The 26,817-nt window shown below is 41.8% G+C and overlaps 1 protein-coding gene across 4 annotated transcripts in view; it reads left to right on the top strand.

The window, feature by feature from the left end:
• Window positions 1-26,817, top strand: part of ripor1 (RHO family interacting cell polarization regulator 1) — a 313,053-nt gene that overhangs the window by 243,796 nt on the left and 42,440 nt on the right. For all 4 annotated transcript variants that reach the window (XM_067997844.1, XM_067997845.1, XM_067997841.1 and 1 more), the window contains exons 7-11: window positions 9,992-10,141; window positions 11,773-11,836; window positions 19,311-19,354; window positions 20,352-20,477; window positions 22,279-22,427. In XM_067997844.1, the coding sequence (XP_067853945.1) occupies window positions 9,992-10,141; window positions 11,773-11,836; window positions 19,311-19,354; window positions 20,352-20,477; window positions 22,279-22,427 (533 nt within the window). The remainder of the gene's footprint in view (window positions 1-9,991; window positions 10,142-11,772; window positions 11,837-19,310; window positions 19,355-20,351; window positions 20,478-22,278; window positions 22,428-26,817) is intronic.

Here is a 26,817-nt window from a genome sequence, read left to right as displayed (position 1 = left end):
CTGATTGCTTCCCTTGTGGCCAGGAAAGACACGTACAGGCCTGTAATAATGAAGCTGTTTTGATGGTTTGTACAGTGCCTCTTTTCATGGTGCATGCTGCCTCTGACCCCAAACTGAATGTTAATGCACTTGTCTCAGTGCTGGGTTAAATGATATTGTTCATGTACAAATTAACAGAAACAATTGCTGCGTATTTGTACTAGCAGGGAGTGGTTAGAGGGGCTGTGGCTCGAATCTTTGTGATTGTCTACTGCATTGATACGTCCACCCTGAATTATTGGACACACTGCAAAGTTGAGTCCTTTCCCCAGGAAGATTATTAATTTGCACATGGGCTGCAACCCACAACTCAAATCTTTTGCCCTAAAAATATGCAGCTATATGAATGTGCATATGATTTATTCTTAATCCGTGATATTACTTAAAAGTTCGCAGTGGCAGCGTTTTGCATAACACTTACACTACAACAACAAATTGCATTTATATAGCGCTCTTAACATAGTAAAACATCCCAAGGCGCTTCACAGGAGCGTTATCAAACAAAATTTGACACCGACCCACATAGAGATATAAGGACAGGTGACCAAAAGCTTGGTCAAAGAAATAGGTTTTAAGGAGTTCCTTAAAAAAGGAGAGAGAGGTGGAGAGGGTTCGGGAGGGAATTCCAGTGCTTAGGCAGCTGAAGGTAGGGCCACCAGTAGTGGAGCGATGAAAATCAGGGATGCGCAAGCGGCAAGCATTAGAGGAGCGGAGAGATCTTGGAGGGTTGTAGGGCGAGAGGAGGTGACAGTGATAGGGAGGGACAAGGCCATGGAGGGATTTGAAAACAAGGATGTGAATTTTAAAATAGAGGTGTTGCTAGACCGGGAGCGAATATGTGTCAGCAAGCACAGAGGTAATGGGTGAACGGGACTTGGTGCGAGTTAGGATATGGGTGGCAGAGTTTTGGATGACTAAGTGCTCATTGTCTTTGCTTGTTTTCCGGAAGCTCCACAATGTGATCAGTGAGTCTGCTTCTTTTCATTTTGACTTTACTTGCCTTCAAGTGACTCATTTAGTGCGTCACTGCTTAAAATACACGGATGTGCAAATTCCAGTGGCCAGCCTTCCACTGTCTTCATGGTTAACAAATGCACTGAATTTCTGTTCTTTGTGCTTTGGCAAGTTTTTCTTTAAGTTTCCATATTAGAAAATTCATGGATAAATTAGGAACGTCTGTCTTGGTTTACCCAGTCACTGTGTCTATTTTAAAAAAAATATGAAATGATTTCCTTGCATCATCCAGTCATTTGAATTGTAATAGGCCACTGAGCAGAGTTATTGGGATGTTGATGACGTTGTCAGATAGGTGGAAGACGGCCACCTTAAAGCAGACGATGCTTAGTCTCTGGATGAAGTGGGTTCAAGTGTTCTTGGTGTGTGTCTGTCTAGTATAGGTTGTATCTGACTGACCTGTGCTGCTACTCAGGACTATGACGACTTAACAGGCAATCTTGTGCTGCCAGTGATTTGAGTGTAAGCTGAAATTTTTGTGGGAGAAGAGAAACCAAGCCAGTTCGTCATTCAGTGATTATACACTAATTGCATGTTCTGAACATCCAGGTTTAACTGCTGTAGTCTTTTATCTGCGGGCCATGAGCCCATCTCTGCTCCAGATGCAGTTGATGTCAAATGATCTTCAACACTTGCGGTTATGAGGTCATCTCAGAAACTTTTATAGTGACGGTTTAAAAAGGAATGAAATGCTTTTAACATGAGACTTGACGAGCTGTCTAAACACACTGCATTAGTGCTGGGAGGGCGTTATTAAATCAGATTGGAAGAGTCGGTTCTTTGTCTTGTGGTAAACGAGTGCCCTTTAAGAAAACCAGTTCTGAAATAAATACATCGTTCCGGATTAATGGTGCAGAGCGTACAGTTTATTGCTAAATAATATTTGTATGATTTTAGTTGGGCAAAGGCTGAAGCACTGTATTTACAGATTTATTAGCATTCCAGAAGCGCTACTGCTGACTAGAACATGTTCATTAATTCCTTTCTGCTTGTTATTGGTTTGTTTTAGCTTACTTTTGGCCATGCTTTGTTACATGCCTGCAGTGTAGCTCACAGCATCTCAAACTGAGCGAGATAGATACTGCTAAAATACAGACATAGTGAATGGGCAAAACTGAGGCAAATGGATTTCATTGTAATCAAGTGTGAGGTCATCCACTTTGGACCTAAAAAGGATAGATCAGAGTACATCCTAAATGGTGAAAAGCTTGAAACAGTGGAGGTCCAAAGAGACTTAGGGGTCCATGTACATAGATCATTAAAATATCATGGACAGGTACAGAAAATAATCAATAAGGATAATGGAATGCTGGCCTTTATATCTAGAGGATTATAATACAAAGGGGTGGAAGTTATTCTACAGCTATACAGAATCCTGGTTAGACCATACCTGGAGTACTGTGTTCAGTTCTGGGCACCGCACCTTAGGAAGGATTTATTAGTATGATACCTGGATTCCGAGGGTTAAATTACGAGGAGAGATTACACAAACTGGGGTTGTATTCCCTGGAATTTAGAAGATTATGGGGTGATTTGATTGAAATTTTCAAGATATGAAGGGGAACTGATGGGGTAGATAGAGAGCTGGTTGGAGAGTCTAGGACTAGGGGACGTAGCCTAAAAACTACCAACGACATAGGTAGAACCAGGAATGAGGTTCTTTGGGAGTTTGAGGAGCTGTGGTCTAAATTAATAAGCAGAACCTCAAAGGTAATGATCTCTGGATTATTACCTGAGCCACGTGCAAATTGGCATAGGGTCAAGCAGATCAGAAAGTTAAATGCATGGCTCAAAGAGTGGTGTGGGAGACGGGGGTTTCGATTCATGGGGCACTGGCACTACTACTGCGGAAAGAAGCAGCTGTCCCGTTGGGACGGGCTCCACTTAAACCGGGCTGGGACCACCGTCCTGGCAAATCGAATAACTAGGGCTGTAGATCGAGCTTTAAACTAAAAAGGTGGGGCGAAGGATCAGGTGAGGGGAAATTTAGAAATCTGGAAAGAAAAGTCAAGGCATCAGAGCAGTATAACGATTTGGGTAAAGATCAGCAGATTGTGGCAGGAAGGGACAGAGAATTTAATGGTAATAGAGCATCAGCGAATAAGGTCAAAGCAGGGAAAAATGGTAAAAAATTAAAGGCACTTTATCTGAATGCACGAAGCATTCGTAACAAGACAGATGAATTAATAGCACAAATAGAGATAAATGGGTTTGATCTAGTAGCCATCACAGAGATGTGATTGTAAAGTGACCAAGGTTGGGAACTAAAAATTCCAGGGTACTTGACGCTTCGAAAAGACAGACATAATGGAAAAGGAGGGGAGGGTACCCCTGATAATAAAGGATGACATAAGGACAGTAGTGAGAAAGGCTATTGGCTCGGGAGATCAGGAAGTAGAATCAGTACGGGTGGAGATAAGAAATAACAAGGGGCAGAAAACACCGGTGGGAGTTGGCCCCCTCACGGAAGCTGTACTGTTGGACAGAGCATTTATCAAGAAATAATAGAGACTTGTAACAAAGGTAATGCGATAATCGTGGGGGACTTTAATCTTCGTATAGACTGGACAAATCAAATTGGCAAAAGTAGTTTGGAGGACGAGTTCTTGGAATGCAATGTTTCTGAGAGTAATACATCATGGAACCAACCAGGGAACAGGCTATTTTAGATCTTGTCTTGAATAATGAGGCAGAGTTAGTTAGTAATTTCATAGTAAAGGATCCTCTGGGCAAGAGTGATAGAATTTCACTGAGTTCAAGAATGAAATATCGAAGTCTGAAACTAGCCTTAAACTTAAATAAAGCTAATTACATAGGTGTGAGGGGCAAGTTGGCTAAGGTAGATTGGGAAATTAGATTAAAAGGTATGACGGTACATAAGCAATGGCAAGCATTTAAAGAAATATTTCAAAATTGTCAAAGAACATACATTCCATTAAGAAATAAAAACTCCACAGGAAAAGTGATCCATCTGTGCCTTACTAAAGAAGTTAAGGATAGTATTAAATTAAAAGAAGAGGCGTATAATGTTGCCAAGAGTAGTAAGTCTGAGGATTGGGAGAATTTTAGAAACAAGCAACGGATGACCAAAAAATTGATTAAAAAAAGGAAGAAAATAGAATGAGAGTAAACTAACAAGAAATATAAAAACCGATTGCAAGAGCTTCTACAAGTATGTAAAAAGGAAGAGAGGAGTGAAAGTACGTGGATCCCTTGAGACTGAGACAGAAGAAATAATGGGGAATAAGGAAATGGCAGAGACTTTAAACAAATATTTTGTATCTGTCTTCACAGAAGACACAAAAAACATACTAGTAAGAGTGGTGAACCAAGGGTCTAATGAGAGTGAGGAACTTAAAGTAATTAATATTAGTAAAGAAAAAATACTAAAGAAATTAATGAGACTAAAAGCTGACAAATCCTCAGGACCTGATGGTCTACATCCTAGGTTCTAAAAGAGGTGGATGCAGAGATAGTAGATGCATTGGTTATGATCTTCCAAAATTGCCTAGATTCTAGATCGGTCCCAGTGGATTAGAAGGTAGCAAATGTAACCCTGCTATTCAAGAAAGGAGGGAGAGAGAAAGAAAACAGGGAACTGCAGGCCAGTTAGCCTTACGTCAGTCATCGGAAAGATGCTGGAATCCATGATTAAGGAACAGGGCACTTAGAAAATCATAACATGTTTAGGCAGAGTCAGCACAGTTTTATGAAAGGGAAATAGTGTTTAACAAATCTATTAGGGTTTTTTGAGGATGTATCTAGCAGGGTAGATAAAGGGGAACCAGTGGATGCAGTATATTTGGATTTTCAAAGGGCATTCGATAAGGTGCCACATAAAAGGTTGTTACAGAAGGTAAGGGCTTATAGGGTTGGGGTAATATATTAGCATGGATTGATTAATGGACAGAAAACAGAGAGTAGGAATAAACGGATGATTTTTTTGGTTGGCAGGCTATAACTAGTGGGGTACCGCAAGGATCAGTGCTTGGGCCTCAGCTATTTACAATCTATGTTAATGACTTAGATGAAGGGACCGAGTGTAATGTATCCAAGTTTGCTGACGATACAAAGCTAGATGGGAAAGTAAACTGTGAGGAGGACTCAAAGAATCTGCAAAGGGATATAGACAGGTTAAGTGAGTGAGCAAGAAGATGGCAAATGGAGTATAATGTGGGAAAATATGAGGTTATTCACTATGGTAGGAAGAATAGAAAAACAGAATATTTTTTAAATGGTGAGAAACTATTAAATGTTGGTGTTCAGAGGGATTTGGGTGTCCTTGTACATGAAACACAAAATTAACATGCAGGTACAGCAAGCAATTAGGAAGGCAAATAGTACATTGGCCTTTATTGCAAGGGGGTTGGAGTTACAAAAGTAAGGAAGTCTTGCTGCAATTGTACAGGGCTTTGGTGAGACCACACTTGGAGTACTGTATGCAGTTTGGTGTCCTTACCTAAGGAAGGATATACTTGCCTTAGAGGCAGTGCAACGAAGGTTCACTAGATTAATTCCTGGGATGAGAGGGTTATCCTATGAGAAAAAAGTGAGTAGATTGGGCTATACTCTGAGTTTAGAAGAATGAGAGGTGATCTCATTGAAACATACAAGATTCTGAGGGTGCTTGACAGGGTAGATGCTGAGAGGATGTTTCCCCTGGCTGGAGAGTCTAGAACTAGGGGACATAGTCTCAAGGGGTCAGCCATTTAGGACGGAGATGAGGAATTTCTTCACTCAGAAGGTCGTGAATCTTTGGAATTCTCTACACCAGAGGGCTGTGGATGATGAGTCGTTGAGTATGTTCAAGGCTGAGATCGATAGATTTTTGGACTCCGTGAATCCAGGGATATGGGGATTGGGCGGGAAAGTGTAGTTGAGGTCGAAGATCAGCCATGATCTTATTTAATGCCGGAGCAGGCTTGAGGGGCTATATGGCCTACTCCTGCTCCTGTTTCTTATGTTATATTAAAAAAATTAGGGCCGGGACTTCCAGGAAACACTTCTACATGCAAAAGGTGGTAAAAGTTTGGAACTCTCTTCTGCAAACGGCAGTTGATGCTAGCCCAGTTGTTAACAAAAGTCTCTCTCAGATTTAAAATTAACCAAAGGTAGTAAGGGATATGGGGCTAAGGTGGGCATATGGAGTAGGTCACACAGAAGCCATGATCTTATTGAATGGCGGAACAGGCTCAAGGGGCTAAATGGCCTACTCGTTCCTATAGAAATACATAGAAGTTGTAACGTGGAAACAGACCATTTGGCTCAACCAGTGTGTATCAGTGTTTACCCTCCATGCAACCAAATAGTTCTAATAATTTTCAACTCTTTGAAGAAATAACATAAAGAGTAGACAAAGGTAACATAGTAGATGTAATATATTTGGATTTTCAAAAGGTCTCCAATAAGGTGCCACATTGTAAACTCATGACTAAGGTCAGATGATTTGGAGTTAGGGAACATGAAGCAAAATGGATAGCAAGTTGGCTACAAAACAGAAAAGGGAGTAAGGGTTAAGCATAGCTACTCAGACTGGCAAAAGGTTGGAAGTGGTGTTCCACAGGGATCGGTGCTGGGACCACTGTTCACAATTTACATTAACAATTTGGGAATCCGGAAATACAATTTCAAAATTTGCGGACGGCACCAAATTAGGGGGTGTAGTTAATACAAAGGAGGAATGTGTCAAAATGCAAGAGGACATTAATAAACTTGCAGAATGGACATGCCATTGGCAAATGAATTTCAATATAGACAAGTGTGAGGTGGTGCATTTTGTTAGGAAGAATAATGAGGCCACATACTACTTGGATAATAGTCTGACTGGGATAGAGGAGTAAAGGGATCTGGGGGTACAGATACACAAATGGCTAAATGTAGTGATGCAGGTTAATAAGGCCTTTTTTAAAAAAAAAGCAAACCTAAGTAGTGGGGTTCATTTCTAGAGGGATAGAATTGAAAAGTAGAGAAGTTATGTTAAACTTGTATAGAACCTTGGTTAGACCAGACTTGCAGTACTGTGCACAGCTCTGGTCTCCTTACTGTAGAAAAGATTTAGAGGCTTTGGAGACGGTGCAAAAAAGATTTACAAGGATGATAGCAGAACTGAGAGGATATACTTATCAGGAAAGGCTGAACAGGCTACGGCTCTTTTCTCTAGAAAAGAGAAGGCTGAGGGGTGACCTGATAGAGGTCTTTAAGATAATGAAAGGGTTTGATAGGGTAGACTTGGAGAAAATGTTTCCACTTGTGGGGAGTCCAAAACTACTGGTCATAAGTATAGAATAGTCGCTATTAAATCCAGTAGGGAATTCAGGAGAAACTTCTTTACCCAAACAGTGGTAAGAATGTGGAACGCGCTACCACAAGGTGTAGTTGAGACAAATAGCATAGATACATTTAATAGCACGAGGAAGAAAGGAATAGAAGGGTATGCTTTCGATCAGAAAGATGAAGTAGGGAGGAAACTCGTGTGGAGCATAAACGATGGCATAGACCAGTTGGGCTGAATGGCCTGTTTCTGTGCTGTAGTTTCAATATAACCAGATGTAACCCCTTTCCCATTATCCACCTATCCAATCTAATCTTGAAGGTTGACGTAATTTCTGCCTCAGTCACTAACCCTGGAAGTGAATTCCATAGTCTCACAAATCTGTGAAAAGAAGTTTCTGTTAGAGGAGGTAGAAATTTTAATTTCCCTTCTCCATCTTCCCTTTAGTGATGCAGAAGACCCACTTCAGTGACTTAGGGGGTATTGGCCACAGCCTAATGTCCCTAATTCAAGATATAACTGGAGTATGATTTCACATTGATGACTTTTGTTGGAGAAGGGAGAAGAGTAGTTTTATGCACCCTTTTCCCTGACTACTTCTGATCGACAATTTTAAGACAAAAAGCATGGGAAGACTGAGGGGGATCAGTAGGTTTACAAACATCTCCCTTTATAATGTGGAGAATTATGTAGAAATTCGGATAACTATAGTTAGCTGTCATTTGGCAGCATCCTGGCTGTAGTTGCTGGATGTGGAATTGGTTTCTTTGTGTGTGTTGTACAAAGTGCCTAATGTCTATAGTAAGTGGCAACACAATGCCAGCTCATAGAGGACTCATTAAAGAGGTGTGTTCCAGTGAACTGATACATGATGATACTTCTTACAAAGGGAGCTATTTCTCCCTGCCAATGTATGTCTGTCAGCCTTTGTGACTAAGTCCCAGTACTTAGAATCTGCCGTGGACACTGCCTGGGAACAGGGCCCAGTGTGGCCATCTTTCTTTGTAATTTTAAATTTTCTAACCATTTGGTGGGATTTATTTTTTCCTTCTTTAAATGGGAATTAAAAATTCTAAACGCTCTCAATCTAACCTATTGCGATCTGTATGTCTGTACTGAAGTGACTGATCTCAGTTGTAGCGGTGATCGTGCCATTGCAACTGACCTCAGCACTGCAGGTTAGGGAGAGGAAATGTTGGTCAAGTTTTCTGATCACAATTCAGTGACGCCCAGCACTGGAAAGTGTATATGAAAGAAAGAACTTGCATTTATATAGTATCGTTTATCTTTAGGCTTCCCAAAGAACTTCACAGGTAAAGAATTGTTTTTCAAGTGTAGTTACTGTTATGTAGGCAAATGTGGCAACCAATTTGTAAACAGCAAGGTCTCTCAAACAGAAATGAGATAAATGACTGGATAATCTGTTTTGATAGTGGTGGTTCAGGGGAAACGTTGGCCAGGACACCTGCAGAACTCCTCTATCCTCCTTTGAATAGTGCCGTGGGATCTTGTACGTCCACCTGAACAGGCAGATGGAGCTATGGTTTAATGTTTCATCCAAAAAGATTGCACCTCTGACAATGCAACAGTCTCTCAGTACTGAATTGTGGTGTCAACCTTGATTATGTGCTTGAGTCCCATATAGACACTGGATGACAGAATCAGCTGTGGCCCATGAGGCCCCCCTGCGATTGAATAGCTCATCGTCCCCACCCATCTTGACTCGCACATGAAGAATGCCCACTTTAAGGTACTGGAACGTGCCCAGTGCTAATGGAGCTGAACCGTAGCGTCTGTCAGTGCTTTGAGGAGAGATGGGGGGATAAATTGGAGGGAGAGGCAAAAAAACACAATCCCAGTATAGGGGCATTCTTTTCAATGGGTTGCTTCAGCTGTAAAGCTTCTGAAGTGGCATTCATGTTAACTGTGCACCCTGCCTCCAGTTCAAACAGAACACCCTGCTATGTTGCTTGTGAATATTTTAATAAAATGTATAAAATAGACCCCCCTCTCTATTCCTGATAAACTCCCATTTCTAAAGCACACAAGTAATTTGTTTCCAACAACAACTTGCATTTATATAGCGCCTTTAATGTAGTAAAACATCTCGAGGCGCTTCACGGGAGCGATTATCAAACTAAATTTGATGGAGCGAGGCTATGAAGGGATTTGAAAACAAGGATGAGAATTTTAGAATTGAGACGTTCCCGGACCAGGAGCCAATGTAGGTCAGCAAACGACAGGGGTGATGGGTGAACAGGACTTGGTGCGAGTTAGGTTACAGGCAGCAGAGTTTTGGATGAGCTCCAGTTTACATAGGGTGCAAGGTGGGAGACCAGCCAGGAGAGCATTGGAATAATCGAGTCTAGAGATAATAATGGCATAGATGAGGGTTTCAGCAGCAGATGAGCTGAGCAGAGGCGGGGTGGAGATGAGCGATGTTATGGAGGTGGAAGTATGAGGTCATCGTGATGGAGAGGATATGGGGTCGGAAATAGTGTCCCAACAGTACTGCGTGGGAAGACCCCCAGTATACTTCCTTGGACCCTGGTTTAAAAACCTATGGTATATAATATCTGTTTAATAAAGTCTCTCTGCTGCACCCACAGCATCATTCTGGTAAAGTAGATGAGTAAGTGGCTTATTTTCTTTTAAAATTTGTTGCAGATTGATGAGCTTTATGAATCTTACTGCATCCAGCGACGATTACGGGATGGTGCAAACAACATGGTGCGGGCCTATTCTGTGTCTCAAAGCAGCAAAGAAGCAAGGGAGAGCTTGGCTGAAGCTAACAAGGGCCACAAAGAATATACTGAGGTAAAGCCAGGAGCTGAAAAGTTGTACCTAGAAAATAAGGTGCTGAGCTTGGTGCACTCTTTCCAGAGCCTGGACTGGAAGTTTGAAGCATAAATGCAAAGGTCATTCGTCAAAGCAACACAGTTTCCTTGATGTTGTGGTGTCTAAATACATTCCATGTTGTGTTACTGAGCCATCTGGATCAGGAAGATCTCTGCTTCTGTGTGTTTGCTGATAAGTGACTACACTTCAAAAGTACTTCACTGGCTGTGAAGTGCTTTGGGACATCCTGAGATCATGCAAGGTTCTATATAAATGCAAATAATTTTTAGATCTATTATAAATTTGCTATTTAAATTTATGTACTCCGGTCTACTTTCTTGAAATAATCTGGGTTTCCCTCATCAACCATTCAGTATTTATTGATTTTTTTTTTCCCCTTTCAAATTCCTCTTATTCCAGTCTGAGAAGCTGAAGGTTCTCTAACCTTTCCTCGTTGCTCATCCGTTTTACACTCAGAATCCGTGCGTTGCCCTTCTGTCTTTTCCAGTGCTTGTATTTTTTGTGACATTGGCAATCGAAACTGAACACAGTAGTTAAAGTTTGTTCTTACTGGTACATTGTAAATTGTTAGTATAGCTTCTGCAGATTTGTAAATGAAAAAGAATTTGCATTTATATAGCACTTTCACGATCTCAGGATGTCCCAAAGAATTTCACAACCAATGAAGTATTTTTTGAAGTGTAGTCACTGTTGTAATGTAGGAAACATGGCAGCCAATTTGCGCTCAGCAAAGTCCCACAAAGAGCAATTAAATAAATGACCAGCTAATGTTTTAGGTATTGGTTGAGGGATAAATATTGGCCAGGACACCGGGGAAAACTCCCCTGCTCTTTTTCAAATAGTGCCCTGGGATCTTTTATGTCCAGCTGAGAGGGCAGACGGGACCTCGGTTTAACATCTCATCCGAAAGATGGCACCTGCGACAGTGCAGCACTCCCTCAGTACTGCATTGAAATCCCAGGCTCAATTATGTGCTCGAGTCTTGAGTTGGACTTGAACCCACAACCTTCTGACTCAGGCTGCGCCAAGGCTGACAACATTGTATTCTATACTCTGGCCCTGCCTCCGCCCCCCAAAGCGTTATACAATGTTCCCTTATGGTGAGGACAGGCAGGAACCTTCTCATGCCTCTTCCATTCTGTAGTCAACAATGAGGTGAGCACAGCAGTGTCTGTGGTCAATTGCCCACTGATTTTTGCCTTGCCCTCTGGGCAGGTGTGAAGAGGCCAGAATGCCTAGCTTTTGCTCAGCTTTTAACAGTTTGGCCAAAACTGGACCTCGCCACATAGGGAATCTTAAGCGTAAAGCCACATTCTACCACTCCACAGTGTTGTCTGTACTGTACTTATCTGATGTGTAAGACCAAAATGGTGGCAGTTGGTCAGTTTTCTACCGTGTGATTTATGCCCACTCATTGTTGAACTGAGACTGACCAGACCAGATCCCGAGCGGGTATCAAAGCAGCTGGGAAGGAAATGGTCTGGTTTCCATAACAATTGTAGATCAAGAGTATGATGTCTTAACTATTGACTTTGTTGACAAATGTACTGCATTGTACCAAAGTGAAAAAGCCCTTTTCTTTTCCTCAGAGTATGTGCACGATGGAGAGTGAGCTAGAGAACCAATTAGGAGAATTCCATGTGAAAATGAAAGGTGAGTAACACCCCTCACAGAAACTTTGATTCTTCAAAAAAGAGTTTTCATCCTTTTTAAGTTGATCTCTTTAATTATGTAACTCCTTGACGTTTGTTCGTTCCTTGCCCTCCTTCTGAATGAGCGTATTTTATAATGGGTGATCTGCGCAGTGCTTTTTGGCTGTGTCATACATGTGTTTGTATATCCTGCTTCCACACTTGTAATAGTTATCAGAGGAGTCCATTATGATTGCATGTGAGGCAGGCCGCAGTTTACATTTTTAAAAATTATTGTAATTTACCTTCATGGACAAGTTTAGATTTGCTTGTACATGGAGAATGTATTTACCCTGGCTTGGTTCTAATGCACACAAAATTATAAGATTAGTAATTGCAGTGCAGAACATTGGATTATAAACCAATTTGTGTGAGCCTTTTGCTGCATTCGTGAGATTAGTGGGTACTGGGATTGAAAATGACTTCTGATACTGACGTAGATATTCAGGATATCTGTCTCATCCACAATCGGGTGCATGGCGTTCTGGATTTGACTTTACTGAACAGTTTCAATTTTGACTGCCTGGAGATTGTGGTGCTGAATGGAAGCTTTGTATGTGTGCAAAATAGGGGGGCAGCGAAAGAGGAGTTGGGGATGGTATGGAATGCAACTGTGATGCTGACAGCCAGTGTCGTAGAAGCACTCCATCTCTCTGGGAAATGCTCATTAATTGAACACTAACTGATAGACCTCACCAAGATGGGTGGGGGAGAAATGGTTAACTTCCTGTTTTTTTTTAACTCCACCTTCCGGTGTAAAAGTGGATTGTCTCTGCATGTGGCCCAGGGTAATACTCAGCATGTGGGATTATACAATAGTGACTGATGCTTCGTTCTGGCCACATTGACTTTAGCTCATTTAGGTTCTTGTCTCCAAGTCATGTACATCCAGGCCAGACAGACTCTGCCTTTTTATTTGCCAAGATCTTCGATACCTGGATGGCTGTCTTCATCTTTGTGGGGCCCTCTTCAAATATGTCATCGCTTTTAAAAAAAAAAAGATTTTTTTGAAAGAGCATAAGATTTTCCGTGAAAACCTTGATTCCTTAAAGTTCCTGTGTAGCCACACGATGCCTTAGAGATATTGTCTTCTTTTAAAATGCCCAGTATTTCTTTTTTGTTGACAAAACATGGTGTTAGTTATGTCAGGAGCTCATTGTATCCTTTGCACTTGAAGTGATGAAAGTGGCTCGTGTCTCTTCTGGCTCTGCACTCTTCAAATTATTATGGTTTGCCGAGTACTTTTCATGAAGACTTTTTTTTATATAACCCCGTAGGAATGGTTTCCCACATTGAAATGCGGTATTTGTATTCAAGCCAGTAAGTTGACTTTGTAAAGTGGTGACTGTCTGCTGTAACACTCGTTGCTGATGAGCAATGTGGAGTAGATAGATTACATCACCTAGACATCTTGTAAAATGTGCAAGTAGAATCAGGACTACTAAACTGGCCTAGGCAGTGGGTTACTAGGCAACAGAGATAACTGCATTATCATTGGAGCTGTGGGAGGAAAACATGTCAGTGGCTAAAGATTACCATATGAGGATGAATAACACTGACAATCACTTCCTTTTATTGCTGTGTAACTGAAGAAAGCAGAAAAGATTTGATGTAAAATTAGAGAAGCCTGCATCAGAAGAGGGAGAAGCAAAGTTCAACCTATTCACTATAAATCTTCAGATACAATTAACAAGTGTTTGTGAAGCAGTAAAGAAAGCTGGGGAAATTTTCAGTAAAACTGCACTCCCTTTTGCAGTTATATCCATTTGAGATTGTTTTCATAAATTAACTGGTTGTGAAATACTTATTTGTTTAGAAATGATTACAATTCACTGATCCAATTACTGAGTGACCCTTTTGTGCTTATGGGATGGGTTTAATGCACTAGGTGGCCCCGGGATGGGTTTAATGCACCAGGTGACCTCAGGACGGGTTTAATGCACCAGGTATTACCCGGTAAAGAAGGCAACTCAGTCAACAAAATCCAGCCTGGAATTTTCTTGACGTGTCTTGTACTTGTTTCCAAGTAAGGTATGAAGTGGCTTTACACTAAAGGGAGAGATCTTCATTGTGAGATAAAATTGATGTATTTGCATTTGAGTTGTCTAACAGCATTTAGTCATGCAGTATAAATAGGCTTTGTGCTTGGCACAGCCTTGTCAGTGCAGTAATACACATCCACAGAATGGCAATCACGTTGCGATCTTTTAAAATCCAGATACTGAAGTGCCTCAGTAGTCGCATAGGGTTGCGACTGTAAAATTCATCTAGGAAATAGACTGCTGGGACCTATTAATTGAGGCGCTGTACATCCAATTAGTGATTATTTGAAATACAAATTTTGAATATTACCTGTTTATTTTGTGATGAATCAATTTGTCGAACCAACCAGCTGATAACAATCACTGCTTTTTCATCCCAAAACACAGTGTCCAATTCCACATGTAGGCTGATGACGCCCAGCTCTATCTCACCACCACCTCTCTCAGCCCCTCCACTGTCTCTCATTTGTCACACTGCTTGTCTGACATGAGCAAAAATTTCCTCCAACTAAATATTGGGACGATCGAAGCCATTGTCTTTGTCCCTGCCGCAAACTCCGTGGCTCGGTGTCAAATTTTGTTTAATAATGCTCCTGTGAAGCGCCATGCGACATTTTACTGCGTTAAAGGCGCTATATAAATGCAAGTGTTTTTTTAAAAAGTTATTGCTAGGTTTGGGTTCTTGTCAGTTCTCCAAAGCTTTTGATTATCATTGCACAACTTTCTATTCTAGTAACTGGCAGTTTTACAGATCTGCTTTGACGCAAACGGTTCTAATTTTAAACCTGACCAACAAGGCCCAGAGTACAATAGCCTGAAGTTGTATCATGTCACCATTGATGTGAATAGGTCCTGCTGCCTTTTGCTTAGTCGAAAGCCAGACTGCGGCAGGGCTTTGGATAGAACCATTGGCACATTTGGGGACTGAAACCTGTCTGGTTATCGGCCGCCATCTCTAAAAGTTCCAACAAGGGTGACCAACGGTCCAATTTCAAGAGAGGACGGCTGACTCTCCTTCTCATGAACGGTGTAGTTATCTTTGGAAAACTTGGGGGAAAAAGATGTGACCTCATCGTAATGACGTCAGCAAATTGGATAGGTTTTTATATAGTCACAGAGTTTGTTCTTTTAATTGCGCTCTTAAGCGGTCATCAAATCGTAATTTATTTTTTAAATGTATTTACGTAAGAATAGATTGGATTTTTTTAAGTTAATATGAGGCTATGTTATCTTGGGAGAGTTACTTTAGGGCATGGGAACATTTTCAACTTTTTTGGGGGGGAATTCTGTGTGATATCAAGGAAACATCTGCTACAGATCAGTAGAGACGTGATTCACAAGAGGCTATGTTAGTGAGGAGGCTGACACAGCAGGAAGTAGAGCACTGCTTTTCAGCCAGGCCTCGTGTTTTTGTAATTAAGTTCAGCAGTGCGAGATTTTTACAGAAATATTTCTTTCTAAACCCCATGTACTTCCACTCATCAAAGGCAGTAGCTTGGCCCATATTTTGGATTCATTGCAGTTGGTACTGTGAAATTCTGCCCTCCATTAACTTTCCTGCCTCTGCAGAATGACCTGTTGCAGAGGTGGAAATGCAATAATCAATGTTCATTTGAGCAGGAAAGGCCCCATGAGAGTTAAGTAAATGCCATTTGGACTGTGGAACATGTAACTAGGGACAAGGAGATTTACAGTCCATGGGTGAAAGTAGGCCCTGTATTTAAATAGGCGAAAATTAAATCATGGCTGCCTACATCCATTCAGAATGCTTCAACATTGGAACTATTATTTCCCATCATTTTGTAACTGTTAAATTTATAATTAACTTAACGTGCTGGTCCATTGTATAAAGTAAATCTACACTGCTGCACAAATGGAGGACAAATAGCAAATGTAATGAAGAGCTTCTGTAGTGATTTATTGATTTTACCTTTGTTTGTATCAGGAACCACTACAGCTCTGTTTGGAAGCACACTAATACTGCAGTGTGCTGCACTTTAGCGCTATTGGAGCATAGGTTATCACCCAGTGCCCTAGATGGTTACTTGCTGGGCTGCTTGGTTGGCACGGAGTAGAGACTCTTGCATAATACAGGTGCTTCCCTACGAGGCGGAGCAATCTGAAGGAGCGTCAACCCAGGCTCCTTTTATCCACTTTCTCATGTCCAATTATAGAGCCCTGGAAGGCCCATATGATCAAGAGGTGTGTGTGTGTGCTTGTATTATGGGGGCAGGAGGAGAGACGGAGACACATGTCAAGGATGGTTCAGGAGGGGTGGAGGGAAAGAGGCTTAGGGCTGCAGTATGTTTGATGTTGGGAGGATGTGATCACAGATGGTACATGTTGTATTGAGTGAGTGAGAAGGAAAAGCTGGGGAGGATGAGAATTTCTAATTCTGATTATTTGAATTGCTGTGACTTAATCAGCTGCCTTCTGACATTACTGCATTTGCCTTTGTGCATTCAACAAAATCTCCCAGCTTTGTGGTATTCTCCAAATGTAAAACACATGGAGCGGACACTTTTCAATAACTTGTGTTGAACAGAGTTCTTTCAAGCATTGTCAGACAGTTAAAGATATGTCACGTTATCCACAATAGGATAGTGCCAAACAATGATGCTGGTTTTGAGCAGCCTGATTAAATATACAGGGAGCACTCAATAATATCTATAGAAATAGTTTAGTGACTGCTCCATTAATGGAGTATTTAAGTAATATTAATTGCAGTTTTAAGTAATCATTTCATGATTAATCACACAGCTCATGCTACAGCTTATTCATGCCGCCCTCAACTCTTAACCATGACTCTCCTGCCCATGTTTCAATATCCTTCAGCGGACCCTGTGTGACCTGTAGATAATTTCTTGTTGATTTTCCGTCACTACTTGCATGAATCTGTATTTATTGAGTAAAATTTGACTATCCAAGAAAAGAAAGCCTTAAAGCTGTTGTGGAATTCTGTTTGCAACTGGCTTATTTTGAGCTTGAAAAGGCTGTGTATTTGAAATGATCCATTGTGGGTGTTAGCACAAAGAATAGAACTGAGGAATATGTTTGCATGCCTCATCAGCAACTGTGAATATATAACTGCTGGCAACCAGATATCCTTTCAAAATCTCTCTGCAGAGAATTGGCAGCTAATGAGATCACGATGGAAAACTGAGTGTCAGCGTTTAGTTTAGGGCTTATATCTAAATGCAAATTATAGAAGAATAATTTCCTTTGACTGTTGGCTAATTTTCAAGCTTATCAAACTGCTGAGAATGCTGGTGTTGTATCTTTGACTGGTAAGCAGTAACAAAAGCACTATCAAGAAAAAACCGATCAACACAACTGTTATAGCTTCATGTTTGGTCTGTCCACCAAAAAGACCCTTCCTTGATGAAGTGTATGTCAGGAAGTTAACATAGGCACGATCAATGTGGTCTCCTAGACTGGTTTTGACAGCCTGAGTGAGTCTGAGAGTAATTTTCCATATTTTTTTCCCCCTTTTTGGCCCTGGGTTTTTTTCTTTTTTTTGCCCCTCCCAGGAGATTAAACGGCAGCAGGGGGATATGAAGTGTCTAGTCATGATTCTCCAGGCATCGTGAAAGTGGGCAGGCTTGATGGACCAGCTGGACTTTTCCTGCCTGTCATTTTCATATGATCGTACATGTACCAAGACAAATACCGAAGACCTTATAACAGAATTTTTATTTAAAGTGTCTATTAGATTTGATGATTTGAGGTTTTTGTATTTTGAAGTGTTCTAATTTTTGAGTCTGGAGGCACTCTGGTTGTTGAACAGTTACTCCTGTTTCCTGGACCCCATTCCCACCAAACTGCTGACCACCCAATGTCCTTTCCTGGTTCCCGTGACAACCGAGATTGTAAATGGTTCCTTCTCCCTCAGGCACTTCGTTTCAAAACCACCACCATCATCACCATCTCAAAAAAAAATCTGCCCTCGACCTATCTTTCCTTGCTAACTATCGTTCCATCTTGAACCTCCCTTTCTTTAAGGTCCTTGAACATCTTGTCACCTTCCAGATCTGTACCTATCTTTCCCACAACCCCCTGTTTAAATCTATCCAGTCAGGTTTCTGCCCCTCATGCAGCCCTAATCAAAGTTGTAATCGACGTTCCTTGACTGCGCCCGTGATGCATTATCCCTCTTTCACCTCTCTGTAGCCTTCGATGCAGTTGTTTGCACCATCCTCCTCCAGTGCATCGCCTCTGTTGCTCGGCTCTGTGGGACTGCCCTCTCTTGGTTCTGCTCTTGCCTATCCAATTGTAGCCAGAGCATCTCTAGCAATAAATTCTTTTCCCACCCCTGCACCATCTGTGGCCCTGCCTCTTCCCTATCTACGCAGAGACATCTTCAGCTTACAGGAGTTCAGCTTCCACATCTACACTGATGATACCCACCTCGTGACCCTTCCACCGTCGTCGTGCTATCAGACTGCTTGTCTGTCATACAGTCACAGTTGAGCCATAATTTTCTCCAGCTAAATATTGGCAAGGCCAAAACTATTGTCTTTGGCTCCTGCCATGAACTCCATACTCTTGCCACCCACTCCATCCCCCTCCCTGGCCACTGTCTCAGCCTGAACCACACAGTTTGCAACTTCGGTGTACTATTCGATCCTGAGCTAAGTTTCCAACCCTATATCCTCTCCATCACGAAGACCATCTACTTCCACCTCTGCAACGTCACCCATCTTCATCCCTACCTCGGCCCATCTGCCACTGAAACCCTCATTCATGCTATACTCACCTCCAGACTTAATTACGCCAATGCTCTCCTGACCAGCCTCCCATCCTCCACCCCCTCTAAACTTCAGCTCATCCAAAACTATACTGCCTGTTTCCTGTCCCACTTGCCCATTACCCCACCCTTGCTGACTTACATTAACTCCCTGATCTCCCAACAATTGAAATTTGAAGTTCTGTTCCTTCTATTTAAGTGCATCTATGGCCTTGCCCCTCAATCTCTGGTTCCTTTTTTAAAAAAAAGAGAAAGGGGAACATCGCATTTTATTTCCTATTAAAGAATCTTGCATGATAGTCCTAAAAAAAAATTGAAAATTTAATTGATTGTTCTCAAACAGAAGTATGAATAGAGGGAGCACTTGCACACAAAAATCTGTCTGAAGATTCTCTAGTAGTATTCTGAAGTTTGGTGGTAGAAGCGACATCACTCGGCTACAGTGTCATTGATCTTGACGTTGAGTATTTCCCCATATTGTAATTCTGCCTTCCTTTCAGTACTTAATAATCTGTACCTTCAGGTGCCACCTTGTTACACAATGATAGTTTACAAGTGGCTGCTCCTTTTGATCAATGCTGTAGAAATCATAGCTGTCCTTTCTGTGTATATTTTTCTTCTAATAAAGTTCTTGTGTCTTGTTTCAGGGCTTGCAGGGTTTGCCCGCCTCTGTCCAGGAGACCAGTATGAGGTGAGGAAAAAATTTTAAGCAGATTATAGGAAGTTAATTTTCTTTATCCAAAGCAAACCTCAAAGGTTCAAATTCTTTCCTTTAACCGCATTATGCGAAGTGCATGTATTGCCCATTCTGAGATGGTATATTAGTAGACACCATTTTCAAGGTATGGAGAAAAAGTACTACAGTGGCTGGTGGACTAGTAAAAGCTCTCTGTCCTTTACAACTTTTTAAGATTAGTGTGTCCTGCAATCCTCCTGCAGTTTGTGGCAATCTTGGTTTGGCGATCCAATAGGGCTTCTGCTTTCGCAATGAGTTTTCTAACTTGTGACTCCAGGAACCTTAATCATAAGTTTTTCTTCCTCACAGACTTCTTTCCTCCTCCTATTTCCCATCTCTCCTGAAGGTGTTGGCTGCTTGCTGGGATATGGCTGCACGGGTACCCCGCCTCACCCAAGTGGCTGCTATTCATGCGTGAGCTGCAGCAGTGAACGTCGGCAGGCTATTTGATCACCGGAAGCCTCACAGCTAAGCCTGATCCTATCCTTGACCATTGTCCACATGCACTCAGTCCCAGCGGAGGGTCACCAGGCCGTGATCGGGAGTCAGGCCCCGAGCCTATTTTTCCCTCTCTCTTTAACCCAGGTGTCGAGGTTGGTTGTAGCACTGCTAACATAAGATCAGCTACTTCGGCACAAACTGGGAATCAAACGTGAGACTTTCTCGCCTGTTTGGCTAGGCTCCTCACTGGATAAACTTGCTGAGCCATTGAGGAGTTCACTTGAAAGCACAGTACAGCAAGTTTACATTTTTATTCAGAACAACTATGAAACCGGGGGCTATTGGTAATGGTACACTATATTATGAATGATTAAAAGCTACAAAATTTAGTTACATAGGAAGATTAAGTTCCCAATGTATTAGCATTTCTCCTGTAGAAAATGCTGTCTGACTATATAGCATTGCTGTATAGAGGGTTGAATCATAAAACCGTTCTAACATCTATTGCCAGATATTTATGAAATACGGTCGCCAGCGATGGAAGTTGAAAGGTCGCATTGAAGCAAATGGGAAGCAAGTGTGGGACGGTGAGGAGATGGTCTTCCAGCCTCTTGTCACAGAGTTCCTCTCAATCAAGGTAAGGATCTCAGGAAACCTCTAAACAGCAACATTGATTTCCCTCCTTTTAAGATTCTCAGAATAAAATCTGTTTTCAGAGAGTGGCTGAGTGCAGTGGCCTCAGATGATGCAAGGAGACACCCTACATCACTCTTTGTTTACTTGACATTTTCCTGTTTACGAAGAGGAAGTTCTCCAGCAGGAGGTCAGCCTGTGCTGATGAGCTCTCACAAATTAACTAGTGGAAGAAGTGACTCCGCAGCCTTTTCGCCACAGTCTGCCAGACTAAAAAGCTGAATCTTGGGGCCAAAGCTCAAGCCTGTGACCATTAATGTTGGCCATAATGAAAAAATCCTTTTAAGCAAAAACTGAAGTGTAAACAAAGACTGGAATATTAAATTTCTTCTTTGCTGTTTCCACCCTCCTCTCCCGCTACGTTTCTCACAAAGAATGTTCGAGCAACCTACTACCCCTCCAAGGCCTCATGCACTGCTTCCATCTGACTATCCAGCTCAACTTGCCACATGGAGAACTGCAGTTGTTTATCTGCATGTTTCCGCCTTGCAGACATCTCTTTGCACAACACTGTTGGCCCCAAGACAAACCATTTGGTTCCATCCCAGACCTTAAAATGGTCTCAGTAATCGTAATGGTTTTTGCCTGGACCATATAGAGAGAGAGAGAGAGAGAGAGAGAGATGCAACAATGGGGGTTAATGCCCAATTGTATAGGTGCTTGTGACCTGCGGGGTTCATAAATCGTGTTGTCAAACTTTAGCCACTGTGTAAATGTAAATAATTTAAAACCGTGCTGCACAAAGTAAAAAAAAAAATGTTGTGCTGAGCTTGGTGAATCTTAGCTAGATTCAGTAGGGGAAAAGTGAGAGTCACCCAGTGTTTTGTATATCTCATTGTGGCTGCTTACAGAGTGATGTTGGCAGGTTCCTCTATTGCTGTGGGTATGGTTCCACAGATACTAATCATTTGCCACTACCTCATCCAAGTGCCCATGTGTGAGCCATAATGGTGAGCGTTGGCAGACTGTTCAATTGCAGGGGTATCGTAGCTGAGCCCGATTCTGCCTGCGCGGTTCAACGTACCAGGGGGGAGTCACTGGATAGTAAAAGGAACGGAGATCCTGGCTGTTCTTCTCTTCCTCCCCCAGGGCACTGAGGCCAGTTGTAGCATTTGTACTGTCACTTTAGCTGAGATCACTTAACCCAGACTGGGAATTGAGCCTGCAACCTTCCTGGCCTATATGGCTCAGATACTAACCGAATAAACTCACTGATCTGTCGAGGGAACTGAGCCCAATAAGATTTATTCCTGAAAAAAATGTTAAGTTAGCTTGAATTTTAGAAAACTTAGTACCACTTAAAAATTAAACAGCACCTCGGGATCTGTGGATTAGTTGCCAAGTTATTCCTTTTCTGATGGTCTCCAATGGCCTGGAAAGGCAGATCAAAGATGTATTTGTTTTCCCCCAATGGGGGAACAGAGAAAGAGGGGTTTTTTTTAAGATGCAAGAGGAAACCTATTGAGTTTAAGGAGGGAAGAAATTTCAGGAGCAGATCTTAATCTGGGGTTATGCAAAGGTTGAGTTGTGCTGGTTGGTCTGACACAGCTTCAAACACTCTGCATTGCAGTGCTTTTGTGTATGTATTAACATAGTGAACAAAACACGACTTAAAACAGCAGCACCGACATGGAATGGGTCCATCCATTAATGTGGACAGCATAAGCGTGTCCATTTTTGGACTAGATAAGAACTGTTGTGGAAAACTGGGATGCAGCAAGATGTTGATCGGTTCATTCTTGCAGGTAACGGAGCTGAAAAGCCTGGCGAATCATGTCATAGTTGGCAACGTCTCCTGTGAAACAAAAGACTTGTTTGCAGCCCTGCCTCAGTCTGTCGCAGTGGATATCAATGACCTGGGAACCATTAAACTCAGTCTAGAGGTCATCTGGAAGTAAGTCTTTTATAGTCTAAAAATCAGATGAGATTAGCCTTTTGTAGTGCGTTAATGGCACGAGAAGTGCTTTGTCTGTAGCAAGAATTTTTGTAAGAATAAGCGATATTCAAAGGAGTACTTTCATCTGATTACAATGAAACCTTTCACATGCAATCTGCTACAAGTTCTGCTATGGTTTTTACAAGAAGCGTGTCATTCAGAATTATTGCACAACTGCAGAGGACTTGCTCAACTACTTTTATTAATAGTCCACTCCTTGGTTGGGTTGTTTTTCAACAGAATCGTATTTATTTATTGGAAATTCAACAAAAACCTTGCAGAACGTACCAAAAAAGGACATGAAAAGACCAGATGGTCTACCAAGCCTGTCCTGTTCCACATGACGTAACCTGTGCTCATCATTAAACGCCCCCTCTCCACCCCTCTTCCGCGGTCTCTCAGTCCCTTGGGAGAGGCAAAAAAAAAACCTTGGCCAATTTAGTGGGAAAAAAACTCCGGGATATTCCATTCTGCCCCCCACCCCCGGGCAATCAAGCAAGGTCCAGGAGACTGCAGTGATTGGTATTTCTACCCTTATCAACCCAGCTACCTTCTATAACCAGAGGTGTCTTCCACTGGCAGGAAATTGTCCATCCCCAATTTGAACAATTTGCAGCAAATCCACACTCACCTGCACACACTGGCAACTTATTCCAGAGGCTGACGACTCTCTGGAAAAGAAGTAACTTCTTGGCATCTAACATAATTATGCTTTCGTAACTTGTACTGATTCCCCCTAGTTCTCCCCTCCCTATCGAGCTCAAGTAGCCTATCCACTTCGACAGAATCTAATTCCTTCATAATTTTAAATACCTCAGTTGTATCTCTTTGAAATCTCTGCTGTTCCAGGGTTAAAAAGGCCCAGCTCTTCAAACTTGTCCTGCTAACTAGGGGCCCTTAAACTAGGTATCAATCAAGTGGCTCTCCTCTGAACATTTTCCAGGTCTTAGATACCTCAATTGTAAACAATTTTACAACACCAAGTTATAGTCCAGCAATTTTATTTTAAATTCACAAGCTTTCGGAGGCTTCCTCCTTACCTGAGGAAGGAGGAAGCCTCCGAAAGCTTGTGAATTTAAAATAAAATTGCTGGACTATAACTTGGTGTTGTAAAATTGTTTACAATTGTCAACCCCAGTCCATCACCGGCATCTCCACATCATAGATATCTCACACCAAAACTCTGTACACTATTCCAGATAGAATCATAGAATGATACAGCACTGAAGGAGGCCATTTGGCCCATCGTGCTTGTGGCCAGACAAGGTAAGAATAGGACTTCTAGTTTTATATTTAATTGTCCTAGCTATGTATCCTAACACCACAGTCACTTTTGCAACAGCGCAGGTGCTGTTTACCTTTTTATTTACACGATGAACAGCTCTAATGAGAATAGAGCTAAAAGTCCCAAAACCTGTGAAAGCAAAATAATTGTGGTCACTCTGAGGAACCTTTCAGCTCACTGAGGTGAAAATTATTTTGCAGTGCTTTGTAATCCAATCCCAATTAAGGATTAAAAATAAAAACACAAAATGATGGAAACACTCAGCAGCCTGGAGAGAGAAAGAGAGTAAACATTTCAGATGTTAACTCTGTTTCTCTCATCACAGGTACTGCCTGACCTGAGTGTTTCCAGCATTTTCTGTTTTGATTTCAGATTTCCAGCATCCGCAGTATTTTGCTTTTGTCCCAATTAAGGATTGTTCCTCGATAACTTGGGATTTTTCGAGGGCAGCCCTTCATTGTGTCTTTCTTTGCGCCCTCCTTGGCTGCTGGTTTTCGTCCCTCAGGCATTTTCAAATACAATTCCAGAATATGTGTGGGTTGGTTATTTTTTTTGTCTTGTTTGAGCATGCAAGGTAAATGGGGCTTAAGTCAGCTCGCAAGAGGGCAGGCAAGAACAGGCCCAGGCAGTGCATGAGGGGGAAAGGAGCAAAGTAACCAGTGAAGTATGGAACTATTCAAATGTTACCAGTGCATAAACAAACACCAAGATTATCAGAGTCCTTGTTTGTTTAAGTCCCAGTGCCAGCAGTAGGAGCAAATGTTTTCTCCTGAAGAATTTATTTGTAGACCTTTTCACCAATCTTCTCTCCTCATGTCTCACTGGGATATAGTTCCATAGGTGCCAGTTGCCCTTCTGTGTCTCGCCCAAGTGACGTTGATGGTGAGTGCTGGCAGGCTATTTGACTGCAGGGGCCGTCACATCTGACCCCGATCCTGTCCATACATCCGCCCTTTCCAGCAAGGGTGTTGTTTAATTTGGAATGGGAACTCCACCTGATCCCCTCCTCCCTAAACAAGGAGTCCTGAGGCCAATTGCATTCCCCTGGTGCAGTCCTGGCTGATATCAGTTGACTCAGTGCAGACTGGAGATTGGACCTGGGGCTTTCCTGTTCAATTCTGTTACACACTAGATAAACTTGCTGTGTGATCAGGGGAGCAAAAGTTTCTTGCATATTTAAACTTGGTGAACGTCAGTCAGCTGGTAAAGTTGTTCACTTAACAATGGCGAATGCAATGGGTGTGGGTTTTGGGATTTTGAGCTCTTATTAAAACGGTTAATGGTGTTAAGTAAATGGAATGTGGGATCTGTGCACAGCAGTGTTTTGTTCTAATGTAGGTTCTACAATTGATGCAGCTGTTGGATTATGTAAATCTTGCAAGTAGATCCCAATGTATGACATAATTTGTTGTGAAAAACAAAAAAAAAAGTTCACCCTTTAATCAGCACCAATCTAATCCTTTTCTGCCAGGTACATATGCTGATATTACAGAACATTCCAAACTTGTACTTGACCCATTTTGCAATGTTCAAGGGCCAGTCCCAGGGGATATGCTGGAAACCAATTAAATTGTAATGGTTGTAATCTGGGGAACTGTGGTCACTCAAGAACCTTTCAGCTCTTGATGAACGCACTGAGGTCAAGATTGGACAATCGAGTCCCAATCTCGGCACTCACTTGTGTATTGCATTTGAATTGAAAGCGCTCTATTAGCTGAAAATTACTCTTGAGTAACTAGACAACTGAAAATATGACATCACTGGACTTGCAGAATAAATTAAAATATTCACCATAGTTGAGATTTAATTTTTAACATGAATTTAACACTTTGCAACTTAAATGTTGTGACAGTCATCAACCCCGTAGGCCTCTTGTGAGGACGTGACTAACTTTTCCTTTTGCTAATGGGTATGTTGGCATCAGCCGATATATTTTTGTCCATGCATAAATCCTGACTTCCCCTCGAGTAACTTTTTTTGGATTTTCATCAAGCATGATAAATGATTCTGCACCTTGGACTCTGATCTGCTTAAAACATGCTAAGAAATTTACAAGTCTGACCATGCTTTTTCTACTATTAAAACCATAATTTTGCAAGCAAGGGCCAGTGGCAGGAATTCCCTTCAAACTATTCTAAAAAGAGCAGGGGAGCTCTCCCTGGTGGCCTATTCAATATGTATCCCTCAACCAGCATCACTGAACAGTTTAATTGGTCATTTAACCCATTGCTGTTTGTGGGACCTTGCTGTGCGTAAATTGGCTGCCCTATTTCCCTACTTACAACAGTGACTACACTTTTAAAAAGTACTTCATTGGCTGTAAAGTGCTTTGGGACATTCTGAGGTCGTCAGTTTGAATGCCAGCCTTGTTCATATTTTTCATTTTGTTTAACGTACGAGTTTCACCAGTGGCTCGGTGAGTAGATGTATTGCCTCATGTGTAACTCAGCCATACAGACCAGAAATGTTCCAGGTTTAATCCCTGGTCTGTGTTGAGTTAGTGAGCTCAGCTAAAGCAGTATTTCGGGTATTATAATTGGCCTTGACCTCCCTGGGTTGAGAACGGGGGGTGGGGGGGAGAGAATCAGCAGCCCTGGTTGGAGAGGCTGTGTCTGTATGACACACGTGTGTGCCTTCAGGAAAGGAAGTGAGAAAAGAGGAGGAAACTCTGGGCAGTAAGATGGTGGGAAGGATTTACATGTCCTGTGAGTGTGAGAAGTTAAATCTTTTGAAACCAACTAGGTGAACCACCAATGATCTTCTCTGGTGCTGTATGTTTATATGTCATAGGGACATAGGAACAGGAGTAGGCCATTCAGCCCCTTGAACCTGTTCCGCCATTCAATTAGATCATGGCTGATCTGTATCTTAACTCCATCTACCTGCCCTGGCTTCATAAGGCTTAATACCCTTCACTAACAAAAATCTATCATTCTCAGTGGAATAAAAAAAAACATTCAAACTTCAGCATTATTAAATTTCAAAACTGTCATTTATATATTGAAAGAAAGACCTTATTGCCGTAAATAAAAAAGACTTGCATTTAAATAGCGTCTTTCATGA

This window comes from Heptranchias perlo, chromosome 16 (genome assembly GCF_035084215.1).
Source record: "Heptranchias perlo isolate sHepPer1 chromosome 16, sHepPer1.hap1, whole genome shotgun sequence".
Taxonomy (NCBI): Eukaryota; Metazoa; Chordata; class Chondrichthyes; order Hexanchiformes; family Hexanchidae; genus Heptranchias; species Heptranchias perlo.
This window is presented reverse-complemented; position numbering and strand designations above follow the sequence as displayed.